At 52.1% G+C, this 17,278-nt stretch overlaps 1 protein-coding gene across 1 annotated transcript in view; it reads right to left on the bottom strand.

The window, feature by feature from the left end:
- LOC131400039 (plexin-A4-like) overlaps nucleotides 1-17,278 on the bottom strand; it is a 177,668-nt gene that overhangs the window by 156,536 nt on the left and 3,854 nt on the right. Inside the window, 7 exon segments of the mRNA XM_058534702.1 lie at nucleotides 217-363; nucleotides 1,228-1,294; nucleotides 3,811-4,079; nucleotides 11,942-12,084; nucleotides 15,039-15,273; nucleotides 15,948-16,094; nucleotides 16,750-16,989. Coding sequence (XP_058390685.1) covers nucleotides 217-363; nucleotides 1,228-1,294; nucleotides 3,811-4,079; nucleotides 11,942-12,084; nucleotides 15,039-15,273; nucleotides 15,948-16,094; nucleotides 16,750-16,989 — 1,248 coding nt within the window.

Below are 17,278 nucleotides of genomic sequence, written 5' to 3' on the forward strand. Positions count from 1 at the left end.
AGCTACCAGTCTCCAAATCCAGATGCCCTGGTGTGCTGGTACAGAGAAAGTCTGGAGCCACCAGCACAGATGGAACACCTGGCTGGACCCGTGCAGTGGGCAAACGTGGAGACGTGGCTTTTCAGCATTTCCACCGTCCCCTCTGCTGGGCAGAGGCTGTGCACGGCCAAAGCCCACTTACCAGAGCCCTGGGGAAAAGCTGGGAGGCCAGCTTACCAGGGTTTTGTAGTCGATCTGCTGGCGGATGAGCTTGTCCTCACTCAGCGAGTAGCGGGCCTCTCCCGTGATGGCATCGATGGGCCCCTTCTCCATCTGCTGCTTGATGGCACAGAACAGGGAGAAGAGGGGCTCCCCAGCGCACTCCTGGACACGGACAAGAAGCATGTTGAGCAGACTCTGGGCCACAGGTGTGCAAAGCCCCACCTCCCGGACCCCCTGCTGCTCCAGATGGCTGCTTTCCCCTCGTTTCAATTCTCTTCTGCTCCTACCAGCTTCACCCTCGGTCTTCCAAGTCCCTTCTTCAGGTCTGCGCTTCTCCCGGCTCTTCGGACCACACAGTCTTCTCCCGTTCTGCCCTTTCCTACCACCGTCCCAGAGCTCTCTCTGTCTTCCCTGCCTTCTGCCCCCTCTCTGCCCCCTCTCCCCATCCCACTCCACCCTGCTTTTCCGCAGCCCCATAGTGAGACAGAGGTGGGGCCTCGGTGGTGTGAACTCCTTAGAAAACAAGGTAATAATTGGAGCTTAAGCAGCTCTTCTCCTTCCCAGGCACACCGTCGGCTTGTCTGCTGCCACACACAGCTTCTGGACCTGCCTGGGACCCTTACCAGCCTCAGTAAGTCTGGGGTGGGGAGAGGCAGGAGGGAGAGGAAGAGGAGAAGCATGGACATAGGGGTGACTTGTTTTAGCTTAAAAGGGGAATTTAGCTTTAGGGATCAGGCAGGGTCTGCTCAGAGGCTCATCTTGCCCTCCCCTGGGAGAAAGCAGCCTGTGGGGATCCTGTCTCTCAGGCTAGGTCTGACTGTGGGGCTCTGTCTTCTGAGACCGTCAGGAGTCTGTTCCCTTAATGACGAGGGCAACTGCATTTCTTGGCGGGGTTCTAAGAACCAGGCCCTGGGAAGTGTTGACTTGGGGCCCGTGGAGGAAAATGGCCAGGGAGGATGCAGGTTGGTGCCCAAGCTGGCGAGGAAACTGAGGCAGGGCCAAAGAAACCCTCACACCCAATCGTACCTTGAGGAACTTGTAGAGCAGGAAAGTGAACCAATTGGTCAACATCTTCTCTGCCACCGACTCAGTCCTGTCACCAGTCACAGAGGGAACAAGCAGAGCAAGACAAAGACAGAAATAGCTAGTCAGACCCCAAGGGCTGGAAAGGCAGGGGAAGAAGTCTGCACGGATCTTGCTGCTTAAGGCTTTCAGGCCAAATCCTGAGATCCTAAAGAATACTTGAGTTCCATGGCCTCCTAGACGCCCCAAAATGAGAATACAAGCTTTGCCTATAAAGCTGGGAGATGACGTTCTGGGTGTCAGGCTCCTGGGGAGTTCTGGTGGGAATGCGTTAGAGCAGGGTGGTCCAACAGCACTTTCTGTGAAGATAAAAACTCTGTCTGTGCTGTCCAATGTGGCAGCCACCAGCCACTGTGTCTACTGAGCACTTGAGATGTGGCTAGTGTGTCTGAGGAGTGAAATTTTTTATTTTATTTACCTTTAATTAATTTAGATTTAGAGTGGTGTGTGGCTTGTAGCTATCACATTGGACAGTACAGCCTTAGAGAACTTTACAGTTCCTTTGGGTCAGAAAAGAAAAACACAGAACACGGGGAGATATTAATTTGGCAGAAAATTTGGGATAGAAAGGAAGGTGGCAGGGGAAGCAGGTCATGGTAAAAGACCAGATAGATTAGACCGACCCCATCACCTAAGCTAATGACTCCCAGAGCTGACAGCAATAATGGAGCCACCATCCCAAGAGATGCCCAAATTGTCCTATTTAAAAGGCTTCCACGTACTCTGAAACTTCCCCTGGGAACCCTTCTAGTGTTTCATGTTGCAATGACAGGAAGTTCCTTTTTGAGTCTAACTTGCATCTATCATGCTGCTACCCGAGTAGCAGTAGCCAAGTCCATTTATTCTTTTACTTTGGAAGTGAATACACCACAGCACTGTTACTGGCCAAAGGACAATTTTACTTGCATCCATCTAGAGAAAACAAACTACATTCAAACTTGCACTAAGTGTGTGGCCAGCTCCAGAAAGAAACCCACCCATCGAGGTATATTTGGACAGAGCTGAGAGTTGCAGTTGACAGAAGACACTAATAACTAAAACCCCAGGGCAGCTGGGCAGCTGCCAGCACAAAATGAAGCTGAGAAGAGAAACGCAGAAAGACTATTGAAATGAGCGGGGCAGCCAAGGGCAAGAAGAAAAGGAGACAAGAGAGCAGAAGGGACAGAGGATGTCTGGGAGAGAGCGAACGGAAAACCAGAGGAGGAGACACAGATACAGAGCAAGACCACGCCAGGAAATTATCAGCGGGAGCTCAGGCAGGAGGTGGCAACCCTAGAATTATGCCGGTGGGTGGCTGCGTGGTGGAAGTAAAACAAAAATTGAAATGATCTACCTTGCTGTTTTCAAAGCTGTATGATTGCTCCGATAGGTAGCAACCTTTCGCAGCTGTACAGGCGAATGCCCACTGCACCAGGGAAAAGCCTGAAGCACACACTTCTGAAAGCCAAATCCACCCACTGGACCAAGTGGGGGTCCCTGCCTCAGACCCAAGGATGGAAGGCAGGGGACAGGCAGAGGCAGACAGGCAATGGGTGGTCCAGGCAGAGGGCTGAATGTAATGGCCTGATGTGGCAGTTTCCCAGCTTCATCTGCATGAAGGCTAAAGACAGTGGAATAACAGCCCAGAGAAGAAGTGGCCTTCAGGTACATGGAAAGTTTGAATGGCAGCCTGGATAGAGTCAGAGAGTCTCTATCTCCCATGAGGCTGAAGCCACCGGATATGGCTATGTCTTCACATGTGACCACTGAGGTCTCAACAGTGTTGAGGATGAGGCCTCCGACGGTGTCTAGTGGTGGACCCTGGACCCGTGTAGTGCCTAAAGCAGGTGCCAGGAAACACTTGCTGTGTTGCATCAGGCAAGTTGCTACTAAAGGGCTTTAATTCAAACATAGGCTGGACCAGAGCTTCTCAAAGTTGAATGCATTCAGATCACCTAGGTTTCTCGTTAAAACGTAGATTCTGATTCAGCAACTGTGGGGTGGGATCCAAGACTCTGCATTTCTATCAAGCACCCACGTGATGCTTCTGCTGCTGGTCCCGGATGGCAGCGAGTTGCAAGGGGCTAAAGTTTCCGGTCTTGAGATGGTGAAGTGGGTTCCCAGACAGGCCCTAGGGTGTCTGTCCTAATTCAAGTTCTGATTTAGATAAGGCCAGGGGATGGGAAAATGACCTCTGAAGAGTCCACGAGAGAAGAATTCCAGCAGAGTGGGTCAAAATCAAGGGAGAATAAGGGCAGAGGGAGAACAATGGACAGCAGATGTAGGAGCAGAAGAAAAACTACAGGCTGAGCAGAAGGGCCGTGGCTGAGTTATAGGCAGCAATGTGATGACGGACAGGTTCTTCCCAGACGGCAGAGGATGCACCCTGGCCTCTGGGCAGGGCAGTGCCTGACCATGGGGAACTTGGCTGCTCCTTCCGGGAGCTCCACCCGGGTCTCCTTCCCAGGCTGAGTGGGCTGGGCTGGGCTGGGCAGGGGCCCTCTGAGCTGTGCCCACCCCTCGCGGCCCCTCGGTCCTGCCCCTCACCTCCTGAGCAGCAGCTTGGGGTGGTTCTTGCTCTCCAGGTTCTTGTCGATGAGGTCGGCCAGCAGTTGCTTCAGTACGTCGGTGGCGTACTCCAGCTTGCTCTGCAGCACCGTCATGATGAGCGAGGCCACGTTGCCGCGGTCGCGCATGGAGAAGCTGCGCTGCGACTCGAGCGTGCGGATGAAGGAGAGCAGGAACACCTTGTTGTTGATGAGCTGGGCGAAGAGCTTCAGGCCTTTCTCCACGCGCTCCTGCCGGTAGCCCGGCACCTGTGGAGGAGACTGGGGGAGTCCTGACGGCCACCTGTGAAGGGCAGGCCGGCCAGGCCCCAGACCCCACAGGGTGGGCTGTGCACACTACTGACCCTCCCAGCCCACCACTCACCCACTCCTGGCCAGAGCCCACCTGGCTAATGCCATCAAGTCCTTATCTAGCCCCAGGCACCGTGCTGGGTATCTACTTAACGTCCGTCACAGCCCATGAGGCGGGTGCCTGTCTCTAGATGAATCTAGCGAAGCACAGGAAGAACATCACGGCTACTAATGGCGACACTGGGATCTGAACCACTTCTGCCAGACTCTACAGCCTGAGCTCTTCTCTGATGGTAATGCAGAGTTGATGAGGGGGCCCCATGCCACGAAGACCACCATCACAGAGTCCGGTGGGAACTCCAGGAGGCCGGGGCTGCTACGGGTCACACCCTGGCTGAGGAATCAGCAGGCCTGGGCCCCCAGCTAACCTAATGCTGACCTGTCTCCCGCCCCATGCGTTCTGTTGACAGACCAGTGGCCTCAGAGTCAGGACTTCCGGGTTCCACATGCACTCTGACACCACCATCCCGTGTAACCTTGGGCAAGTCCCTTTACTTCTCTGGGGGCCCAAGTCCTTCACCTGAAAAAATGGGAAGATTAAGCCCAACAGTCCCCCAGGCACTCCCTAATTCCAGCATCTGATGTTTTCTTAGGGACTCTTTCTGAGACCCCAACCCATCAAGGGCAAGGGGAGGAAGAAGGCTGTATCTTCCTGCCTGCATCCTCTGTTCACTGGGAGATCCACACAAGGGTGCAAGGGGAGGGGACACTCAGCAAATGTGAGCCAGGGACTGAGCTGGCCATGAGGATGCATCTCTGAGATGCACAGGAATGGGCACAGCAGCTCTGTGTACAATGGCCCCAAATTGGAAACAGCCAGAGGTCCAGCTACAACAGAATGGCTCAAGGAACTGTGGTGTATTCACCCAATGGAATACCACACAGCATGGGAATGAAGAACCCATCTCCACTCCCAACAACAGGGATGAATCTTGCAAACATATTGAATGAAAAAAGTCAGACACAAAAGAGGGAATGCTATATACTATTTAAATAAAGATTTAAAAACAATGAAAATTAATCAATGTGTGTAGGAAAATGGTCATTCTGGAGGGTGGCCAGGACTGGAAGGGGGCACACAGGGACTTCTGGAAATATTCTTCCTGATCTGGCTGCTGGCTTCATGGCTGTGTTCACTTGGGCAAAATGCATTGATCTGTGTTCTGACAATTTGTGCATTGCTCTGTGTGTATTCTTCCATTAAAACAAAAAGTTTACTTAAAAAATAAAGCATAGCCTCTGCCCTTGACGGGAAGCCATCTGAGAGCACAGAGCACCGCATCCCTCAGGGAGCAGGGTGCTGGAGGAGGCAGGACATCCAAAGGAGGTGCCATCAAAGCCACATTCTAAGGGCTGTGTCTCCCCTGTGGGGGCAGATGCATCAGCTCCTTGGGAAGGAGTGTCATGTATGCAGCAGTGAAGGTTCAGAGTCAGTAGAGGTGGGTTAATTCTGTCATTTACTAATTGCGGGACCCTGAGAAGACTCAGTTTCCTCATCAATAAAATGAAGGTGCCACAGCTAATAAGTATATAGATCTCACTTTATGCCGAGCACATTCTGCATGCTTTAGAAATGTTGTTGACCCATTTATTCCACATGACACCCTACGAGGTAGGTATCATTATTACCCAGGGTCCCATGAGGATAAGGAACTTTCCCAAGATCCCAAGACAGAGAAGTGTTAGAACCAGGCTGTGAACCAGGGCAGCCGGCACGCGTCCTGCCCTCTCCTGGGGCTCTCGTGAGCACTGAAGGGGACATGTGTGAAAAGCCTGCAGTGCTCAGCTGACACTCAGTCGAGTTACTAAATGACAGCTCTTTTATCCCACTTTATTCCAGAGCTTTTAAACTGGGGAAGATGGAGGCGGCCGGAGAGAGCCGTCTGTCCAAGGTCCAAGAAGGTGGCTGATGTTCAGCCGGAACGTTCATGCTACTCATTTATGGAGCAACCTGTGTTCCAGGATTGAGGCAAGGTGCCGGCCTGAGGCGGACACCAGTCAGACCCAGGCCCTTCCCTCAGACACTCAGACTGGAGGCCCTTCAGTGGCGGGAACCCTGTGGGTCCACCCCTGACTTCTGCAGAGAAGAGATCACATTGAACTGGCTCCCTCAGTTCTCCCTGGCTAATGGGCCTCAATTTGCCATCTGTCTGTCTCCCATGATCTCCCTCCCGACTGCGTGACTGTCCCTCACACACACGTGCATGCATCTTACTGCCTCTGTCCTTCAAACCCCTCAGAACAACATCTCTATGCCTTGTCCTAATAATAACAGATAATGCCATTTCTTGGGCACCTACCACGTGCAGAGCACAGTGCTGGCATGTTACATATTGTTCCAACTTAGCCTTCTAGTGACCTGGCAAGGTGAGTGCCCTCTTAGCCTCTCAAGAGAAGCTACTGAGGTTTCCTGAGGCAAGTCAGCTGGGGAAGGGCACTGCTGGATTTCCAAACCCAAGCTTGTCTGGCTCAGAGCCCCACCCATTCTCCCCATCCTTGGCCACATCTAGGCCTACCCCCGGGCCTGGGAAGTGACTGAAAGCCAGCTCTGAGTCCACTCTGCGGGCTCCCGTGCAGGGCCTCCCGGCAGCTCAGGTTGGCCGTCCCAAGCAGGGGAGCCATGCGCAGGTTTGGCAATGAGGCGAGAGAGGAGGAAGGGGACACAGGGCTGGCCAGATGGCACACAGAGTGAGGGTACCCTCTGGACTTCCCGCGTGGCTGCACACACCTTCTGGGCAGCAAGGCCCAGGGCCCTGGGGAAGAAGGTTCAGCAAAGCCACTTGTGGGGAAAGAGCACCCTGGGAGGAGCGTGGGTTTTGGAATCAGAGAGATGACACTGGCTCAGACGTGGAGGAAAGCACTGTCACCTCTGGGCTCTACTGCCTCCTCTGTAAAATGAGAACATGAGTGCCTATGTCATAAAGTTTTATGAACATTAAATAAGATAATGGATGTAAAACGCTTGGCACACACAGGGCGCACTTAAACAGCAGCCATTTTATTACCTGCCTCCCCTAGTCCGTCAGCTGCTTTCCGTAGATCCCTTTCGCCCGAGAGTTTCCGAGATATTGAATACATCGACACAGTGTCTCGGGTGCCGAAGATAGGAATTTTCTCCCCATTTTATGAAGGGGAAGATGGAAGTGAAGTATCTTGGTCAAGAGTATCCAGAACAATTCCCCTTTGTAACTTGCCCCACCCCCACCCCCTAAGCAAACGCCACTCTGAAACAAGACTTTCTTTATTCACCAGATGGTTCCATGATTTAGTTGAAGTCTGTGAGTATAAAACCGGATAGTAAATTTTAATTGTAACCCAATAGGTTGGAGTTTAGGAGGCAGTGCTAGGTTGACAATGGGGTGTGTGGTGACTGTTTGCTCTCTGTTTTTAAAGGATTGGTCTGTGACCAGGGCCTGGGCAGCCCTTCCTCCAACTCCTGGACTTCACCCAGATGGTCACAAAAGAGAGGGCCAGGTGGTCTAATGTCCAGGACAGCCTGAAGCCAGAGGACACCTCCTTCTTCACACACATCCACCGCTCATGCCCAACCAGCGGACAGGTGTCTCGGCGGCTGAACAGGTTGGGAAACACTGCTTTAGATTAGTCAGTGGCTCTCCTGGGAATGTTTCCATACTCAGAAAAGCATCAGGGAAAAACTGTTCCAGTGGCAAGGAGGGAAACAAGAAAAGAACGAGCCACACTAGATCCCTGGATCTTACATAGGAGGCTGGATCTCACACAGCCCAGGCCAGTGCGGGAAATCAGTAAAAGTTGATTTCCATCTGCAAGCAATTAATTAGTGAGTTTAATGGAAATGAAAAGTCATATGTTCTGGGTATGTACTCAAAAGACTGGAAGCAGGAGCTCGAAGAGTTATTTATACACCCACGGTCACTGCAGCATTATGCATAACAGCCAAAAGGTGGAAGCAACCCAAGAGTCCACCAACAGATGCATGGATAAACAAAATGTGGTATACACATACAACAGACTGTTCTTCAGCCTTCAAAAGGAAAGAAATTCTATCACAAGCTCCAACATGGGTGAACTTTGAAAACACTTTACTACGTGAAATAAACCAGTCACAAAAGGACAAATAGTGTATGATTTCACTTATATCAGGTACCCAGAGTAGTTAAATCCACAGAGACAGAAAGTAGAAGGGTGACTGTCAGGCACTGGTGGGAAGAGAATGGGGAGTTAGTGTTTAATGGGTACAGAGTTTGTATCGGGGAAGACGAAAAAGTTCTGGAGGTGGATGGTGGTGATGGTTGCACAACAATGTAAATCTACTTAATGTACACTTAAAAATGGTTGAAATGATAAATTTTGTTATGTGTATTTTACCACAATTCAAAAAATGCTATGTGACCTGATGATTCAGAGCCTATGTCTGACAATTAGCCATCTCGTGGGCTCCAACTCAGGGAAACTGGTGAAGCTGGCTGTTAACTCCTTCGTGAGCAGGAGAGTGGGAGGAGAAAGTCTCCCCTTGTGATAAAGGCAAGGCAAAGAGAGAAGACTCAGGCTTGAGGAGAAATTTTAAGGTGCCAGAGGGGGAATAAGGCCAGGTAAGACCTGTGTTATAAACCATGGTGTGGTTTATAACAGGGGCCACAGAACAGCCTGGGGGCCGGGGGGGGGTGTCCATCCAGAGGGCAGCTCAGGAGTAACACAGGCTGGGCAGGTGGTCATCAGAGCCCAGCAGTCCCGGTTCTAGAGGCCTTCCTCCGCAGCCCTCCAAGGGCTGAGTTCAGCCGACACCCTCAGCCGAGGGTTGAGACAGACAGATGGGGGAGGGAGCCAGTGACTCCTAGTGTGCAGCTCTGGGCGTGCCCTGGTGCACACCCAGCGGGCAGCAGGTGGGGTGTTGCAGTGAAGTGAGGAGACTACGGGTGTCTGTACTGAACGAGGGCTCTTGAAGCTTTCTGGACAGGGAGGGGAGTTGGCTGCAGTTCATTCTGTAGCCCCAGAAGCCTTGGTTTAGGGGCGCCTCAGATGCTGAGGAACAAGGCAGGCAGGGCCAGGGCAGCGCCCAGCGAAGCGGGAGCTGGCTCCATGCAGGGCTCTGAGGGTGGCCTGAGGGTGCTCGGGGCTTCTGTTTGTCAAGCCTGGCTTGCTGGGCTGGCTTCTTGCTGAGAAATAAGGCCAGGAGTCAGGGATCAGCCGTTCTATCTTGCTTCTCTCAGGAAACTGACCTTAGAGGACCGGCCTGGAGAAGTGCAGCTGGGTAGGGACCCCAACAGCTTTCAGCAAGGGGTGTGGTACTTTTTGGAAGGGCAATGACAGGGAATTATTTGTATTCTGGTGCTGGGCAAACAGGGCTGCCGTTAGACAGTGAGGCAGGTTGTGCACTGAACAGCTCCAGGAGGTGCCATCTGGAGCAGTGCAGTGTCCAACCTGCACAACCACTCATGAGATCCCGTGACAGAAAGAGCCCCGTAACTCTCCTGCCACTGCCCTGGGCAGCTCTTGGCAGTGTACTGCCCTTGGGTGTGTGCTACCCGAGTGCCAAGCCAGGCCTGAGAGTCTGAGGATCTATGGAGATGCAAGTGCACGTGGGGAAGCCTGAAGATAAATGGGATCAAATGAGGAATAAGACCATATGATAGGATGGGGCATGATTTGTAATGTGGGCCACAGGAATAGCCTGGAAAACAGTGTGGAGTGTGTGTGTGTTCACCAAGAGAACACCTTGTATGAGAGGTGGCTGTCCCCTAGCCTGCTCCAAAGTCTTCAGGCTGCCCTATAGGGATGCCAGCTTTGAAATGGTCTCAGAACCTGATTTAAAATTTATATGCTTTAAGGAAATCTACTTTGAATTTTGAGCTAGAGATAAGGGGAGAATAACTTTATACACTCATACTAATTGAATTCTTCTTGTGATTATTCTCCATCCTGCCCACAGAGGGTGTAGGGATGTTGAAACATAATCTCCCTTCCTAGGACTGCCATGTCCACTCTAAGTCATGCAGACACACAGACATACAATTATGTAATCATTCAACATTTCCTGCATGCCTACTATGTGCCAAGCCCTCTGCTGGAGGTTAGAATTACAAAGACAAACATGGTATGGCACAACCTACACATCCAATCACACACCCCACACACACACACACACACTACTGTCCTTTCCTTCTATCACTCCTCTGCCTCACTTTAACCAGGAGCTTGCACGCTCTCCAGTGGGCTAAGCACCCTGGTCTTTTGAGGCAAGTAAAGATGAGGCTGGAGAAAAGATACAAAGAAGAGAAAGATGAGCGGGAATGAGGAGGAGCAAAGGCGAGGAGAGTGAGACCAAAGATGTGGATAGATAGAAGCATCACGATATGGATGGCGTTTTCATTTGTGTATATGACACATGTTTATACAATTATGCATGTATACACACACAGATATGCAGACAGAGGGAAAAGGTGCATTATTAATGAGGACATAGAGCTCACCACCCATGGCCTCTGAAAGTGCCTCTTGGTAGCTGTCCACTGGGGAGCCAAGGGGAGCCTCCTCCAGACAGAAGTGCCCGTGCCCTCACTATAGACACACACGTGCACACACACAAGTGCACACACACTCGTGCACACACACTTCATTCAACAAACAAGCATGGAGAAACATGTGTGGGCCCTGGAGTCTCCAGGCCCTTGCTGTGTTTACTGCAGAAGTGCACAGTCCTTCATCTCCTTGGAGAACCCATGCAAACATTCTCTCTGGTCAGTACCTGCAAGGCCATGTGACTCCTGAGCAATGGGTCTGTGTTTATTTATGGACGATAGAAATCTTGGAATTAATCTCATTTTCTGTTGTTGCTTTGGCTGCAGATTTTCAATTCAACCTAACAGGTACCCAGGGCAGTAACGCATGACACTGACTAGCACCTCAGAGGTCAAGTGCACAGGCTTATTGTTGGGAGTGTGGACTCTGAAGTCCAACTGCTGGACTCGGATCCTGGCCTCGCTCCCTCCCAGCTGTGTGGCCCCAGGGCTCTCTGTACCCGTAGTTCTGTCACCTGTAAAATGAGCGTACCTACTTCCGAGGGCTCCCGGGAGGTTAAATGAATGGATGCATGTAAAGGACTCACAACTGGACCAGGCTATTAGTCAGCAGTCAACTCATAGCGAGTATTCCTTACGATTATTATTTTGCCCTGGTTTCCTCCTTTATATTCTTCACTTCTCTCTGGTATTTATCTTTGTAAGTTATTTCAAATCCATTTTGGAACAAAGCGTAAAATGAATATATGCATAAGCTAGATACTATGCTAGACAGTAAGTGGGATAAAATGTTCAAATGCTGCTACAAAAGACAGTGCTCATCATTCACATTTCCACCTCCCTTCCCAGCACATCACTTGTCTCTTCCACACGCATCTATTCAGCACCAACTAAGTGGTGAAATCCCTGACATTGTGGTTTCTTAAACAAGGGCCCATGAACTCCCTCCATTTGTTGGCCAGATTTCTTGTTTCCATGTATATGTGCAGTTTTTCTGGGTAGAGGGTCTTCAACCTCCATTCAATTCTCAAGGGATCCACGACCCCCTAAAACCCGAAGCACTACTCCCATCTCTGCTCTGAGGTTCCCTGGCTTGGCGCCTCTTCCTCCAGAGGGACTGGCTGGCACCAACAAGCAGGGGCACCTCCCTGGTCTCAGCTTTCTCACTTCCTCAATAGGCGGCTGGACTTGAAGGTCACCTACATCCTTCTCTGCACTAACACCGTGATGGGGAAGGGTTTGGTCACAGGTACTGCTTCTCACCTCAAGGTCCCGGAGGACAGGGTGGTCTTCGATTCCCGGGAACAGCACCCGCATGGTGTAGGTTCTATAGTCCAGGAAGGGAATCCCAGCTCCATCCAGGTCACTGGTCAACTCATGGATGTCCGTCTGCAGCTCGGCAAAAGCTGGCACAAAGAGAAGCCCATGAGACTGCTGGCTGAGGCAGCCCTAAGAGTCATCCCGGACTCGGAATGCTCAGAGCACTCACAGGCCCCTAGGAGACCTGAACGATGGACTGTGGATGTGCAAGAACAAGAAGGAGGGGCGTTTTAAGTAGCTGGGTGAATGACATAGGCATGGGAGAAAGATGCAGCACAAGAAAGCTTGTCTTGAGCCAAATCCCTTCCAAAGCATGGTTGGCGGGGAGGGGCTGTCCACAGATCTGTGCTGCTGCTGGGGCCAGGAGGGCCTCCTCATCTGCAGATGAAGGACTCTGGTTTGCAAAATGAGCTGGGGGGACAGGAGGGATGTAGAAGGACAAAAGGAGGGAAGGGAGAGGTTCCAGTGATGGAGGGTCTATTCCTGATTCTGTGTTTCATAGTCGGTTGCCTTATAAGAATTAAGAACAATTTCTTCTGCAGTCCCAGTTCTGGGCCACATAGCTCACTGAAGCCATCAAACTACAAAACAGGGCCAGACGAAGGCTCTGCCACACTAATATACTCCGTCTGTATTAATACACAGGGTATATCTTGGTCCCTTCCTTTCACAAGGCGATGCTACTCAATGGTAAAGATGAGATGCATATGAACACCCTTGTCTTGTGGAGGCAACTCAGGCCTCCAGAAGGTCACGGAGCTAGTTTCCCCACCCGCCCCAGGAAAGTACAGCCGGCAGCCTTAGGTCATTACACAGCACCAAAGCTGTGATCACACTCCGTCCTGGGCACATCCCTCCTCCTGGGCTGCCTCTGCCATAGGAGGTAGTCAGAGGTGATGCGCCCAGCTCTTCCCTGCTCCATCTTTCTCTTTAGCACATGCACACACACACGTACACACATGCATGTATATACAAACACACGCACACACAATGAGGATGGATTAACACAAGACGAACAGCCAGTGTACACTGATTAACAATATTTCTTTCTAATTATATAAACACAGGAATAGGGAAAAAACACTTTGTGGGCTCAGAAGAGATTCAAAAGCCCTATGCGGCCCTCGAGAAGCAAGCCCTGTGCCCAGTGGGCTCTGCTGATCACAGGAATGTTAACGTAGCCACCCCAGGCACTGTCAGCAGGGGCCCGGTCACCCTGCAGCGCTGACTTCAGGCCTACAGATCTTGGGTTTCTGGGCCTTAAGGATCCCAATGTTTCTTGTTTGACAAAACAACAGAGATGCCACCTGGACCCCTGGAGAGGTTCCTGCACCCCTGCAACTCTGCTCTGGTCACACTGACACAGGAGGTGCTTGACAAGGAAAGTGACTCAGAAGGCAGATCAACCCTAATGCATCCAAGTGGAACTTACACCCAGTGTGTTCGCCTGTGCGTGTGAAAGGGAAGTCAGGGAGCCTTTTTAGCATGCACTGTCACCAAAAGCTCTGATGAACATTCATGGATATCCTGAGCTAGGACACGAGTGTGTGTGTTCGTGGGAACACGTGCATGGGCGTTGGTGTGTGTGTGCGCATGGGAGAGTGTGGTGCAGGAGTGACGGAGTGTACGAGCCTGTCAGTGTTTGCGGACATGTGTGGGAGTGCATGCACGCATGTGCGTGTGTGTGTTTATGTATCAGAAGTTCAGGCCTGTGACGGGCCCAGGCTGGGCCTCTTCTGAGTGTGTGTGTGGGTGTTGTCCTGGCTCACTTTCAAGTCTTCAGAAAATCACCTTCCCTGGACCCACGCTGCCCTGCAAACACTCCAGAGTCAGCTCTGGGCACTCCTGGAAAATACTTTCATGGCTAATCCCATGTGCACTTTGCCCTAAGTCTCCCTTCCCACCCAGGCGGCTTCACTCTCTCCCGAGCCAGGAGCAAAGACCCTCTCCTGGCGCCTCCACTGACACCCTTCGACTGGATTCCCTGTCTGACTGCTAATTCCTCCTCCTCCCGAGCATTCTGAGAGGAACCTGGCTTCACACTCCCCCTCGCTGCCCCTCCCGGTTGGGGTGCTCAGCTGGTGGGAAGAAGGAGGGAACTGGCTTTTTATCGGTCTGCAGCTTTCCTTCAAGTCACCCAGCGCCTCCAACATTCAAAGCCCCGTGCCTGCGACATATAAAAGAGATTCTAATCACTACACCTAATTAGAGGGAAGAGTACATTGCGGAGAAAAAAATTAAGCAGCGTAAATATAATAAAAGGCAGTAATTAACAGTCCCACAAGGCGGATGCTGTGCTGACAGCTGAAGGATGTAGACAGGGGATGGAATGGACCCTCTTCCCCATCAGAGAGAGTGCAGCTGCCCTGCTGGGAATGTGAGACCCCCAGGTACAGGCTGGATTTATTCCACGTATAAATCTACAGCAAAGAACCAGCTCAGACCCTCCCAGGGTGACTCACGGAATGGCATCCTGAGGGTGACAAGAGTCTGACTCCTAAATTTCCTTCTTGGATTTAGTGCAGCTGATTTTGCTTCATGGTGGTGTTGGTAATTGTTTAAAAATACAAGCTGTGAAACACTATTTCTTCTAAATCTCAGATCAGCCCTACAGCCTTACCTTCCTTCTAATGGAAGGGAGCTGAAGATTGCTTAAATGTGTCATGTCAAGACACCCCAAGGTCTCTCCGAGAAGAGAGCAGAAAAGCCACTCGGTCAGGATTCTGGGCTGGAAACTGCTCCAGTGAGGTTTGAATGATCCCAGTCTTACTTGGAGAAAGAGGCAAGGGGACACCTTGGGGGGGGCAGGGGAGGCCTAAGCCTCATCTAGCCTTGCCCAGGTAGAGCCTGCTAGGATAAGGGTTTGGTCTGGCTACAGGCTCAGAGACCAGAGTTAGGTAGGACACCCAGCCACCAGCACTGTCCACTGCTGCCCAGCCCGCTGCTTGTGTGTGAGACTCACATGCACACACATGCACACACACGTGCACCCACACACCCAGCCTCCAGCGTGAGACCATAGCCCTTGGCCGCTCAGTACCTTCCTTGCACTCCAGGGCCACGCGGGACTCCAGGTTGTCCATTTGCATCTGCAGCCGCTTCAGCGTGAGGTCGCTTTCTCGGGACTTGCGTTTGTAGGCGATGAGCACGGCCACGATGAAGATGACGAGGAGGCCGCCCGCCACGGCAATGCTGACAATGGCGGGCAGGCTGAGCGGGCTGTCTGGGGCGATGTACACCATCCCTGGGGAGTACTCCATGCCACCAACGCGGGCCTGGAGGGCACACCAGGCAAGAGGGAGCTGAGTGTAGGGACAGAGTATCCTAGGGAACAGCTCCAAGTCACTGATAAACTGGTGACCAGGGTGGGATGAGGGAATGACTCAGGGAGGAGAATCATCACTGGTTGTAGAAGCAGAGGAGAGGGCACATAGGGGCGAGGGAGGGGGTCTTCTGGATGGCTCAGCATAGGCCCCCCCACCACTGGAAAAACCACACATTCTTTTATTCAGGAGCTAACATGGTCGTCTTCAACAGGAAACAGCACACAATTGGGATCTAAAAGTCTGACGTGGCGTCAATGACTGGTGCCCCAAATATTCATCTCATTGTAAGGACAGATGACTGAGGCACAGAACAGCATATTGCGGACTGCCCCAGGCCCGCAACGGTACTCTCCCGGAAGGGTCTCATACCTAAAACAGGTGATTTAGCCCATCATTTAACGCTGTTTTGCATTGCCCTTATTGTAGTACCAGCCAGGAAGGAAAGAATGACAATACAAAAGAAAGTAGGACAGGGAGAAGGAACTAGGGGTGCGGGGTAGCTAGGAGCAAAGTCTGAAGCAGCCAGAATCCCTTCCTGGAAAGTGGCCCAGGATGGAGCCGGACCACTCCCAGCCCGCCATCCCTAGTGCCCACTCCATCCAGATGGGCCCCGCCAGCCTCACCATCACTTTGTGCCTGCCGATGAGGTTGGGGGACTCGCAGAGCAGCTGCGCATCCGACACAGTCACGGTGCACGGCTTCTCCCCGACGAGCACAGTGTAGTTCAGCTTCACATTGCCCCCAGCCACAGGCGGGATCAGGTTCTTGCCCTGGATGGACAGGAAAGCCCCAGTTCCCACCCCAGAGTCAGGACCACAGCTATTGGCCGCCTCCTCCGGATCCCACCCGGAGGTCCCATCCTGGTGACCTGGGGGAGAGGCCACCTTCTGTAACAAGTCCAAAAAATTTGTGGCACATATACCACCATTCCCCCTTCCTCAGTGGGAAATCAATAAGCAAGGCACTCTTTTCACCTTGTCCTAAATGCAGCTTCAGAATCCTTCTCAACACAGAGCTGTAGTCAGTCACTAACAGTTGAGTTAAAATTAATTTGCTATCCATGCTCCAAAGAAACCCTATACTGAGGTTTACAAAGGGCTACACAGGAGAAAGCAGTATGAGCCTCTGACCTCCTAGGTGCTGGACTCAGGGGACAAGCAAAGCTTGGGAGTCAGATGGCCAGGGTGGATCCAGCTGCCCTGATCAGTCTCCACGGCCTGTAGAGAGTGTGCCTCTCAATCCAAACTCAGAGAGAGTGTTTACCATGCTCTGGACTATAACAGCCTCTGCTAGGGACTCCGGTCTCAAAATCTGGCAGGAGCCCATGACTTCTGGCCTCTTTCTGTGACTTGCAAACTTGCAAAGCCTCCCCCTTCCACGCAGCAGCCTCTTCTTCCCACCTCCCGGCCACCAGCTTCACGCTACCTTCAGGATGATGGGTGTGCCGGGCTTGAGTTCCAGGATTCCCGAGGGACCGAAGGCCTCAAACACAGGGTTGGGGTAGTAGGTGAAGTTGGTCTTGTTGAGGATTAGCAGGGACTGCACATTGTCCAGGATGAAGCCAAACTCTTCGGGTCTCTCGGTCAGGTCAGACTGGTGGTCCGGCCCCAGAGCGAGGGCTGGAGCCTGGCAGGTCATCTCAGTAGCATTCAGAACCTCACAGAGCTGGGGAGGAGCCAGACAGGGGAGACCATGCAGCGCATCTCCACACACCCACAGCCCCCACGCAGCCACTGGGTCTCCCGTGGTGCTGGCATACAGCATGGCATTGACACAACACAGTTATGCAGGGGTCACAGCTCCTTTGCAGCCAGGACTACACGACCTGGGCACTCAAGAATAAGCTCCACAGCTGGCACTGGGCTCCGCTGTGCCCGTAGAGGCTGGCAGTGCCTAGGGCATCTTGAAGCTCAGGAGCAGCATCGGGGGTCGGAAGGATGGAGGAATAAGGGTA

This window comes from Diceros bicornis, chromosome 3, assembly GCF_020826845.1.
Source record: "Diceros bicornis minor isolate mBicDic1 chromosome 3, mDicBic1.mat.cur, whole genome shotgun sequence".
NCBI lineage: Eukaryota > Metazoa > Chordata > Mammalia > Perissodactyla > Rhinocerotidae > Diceros > Diceros bicornis.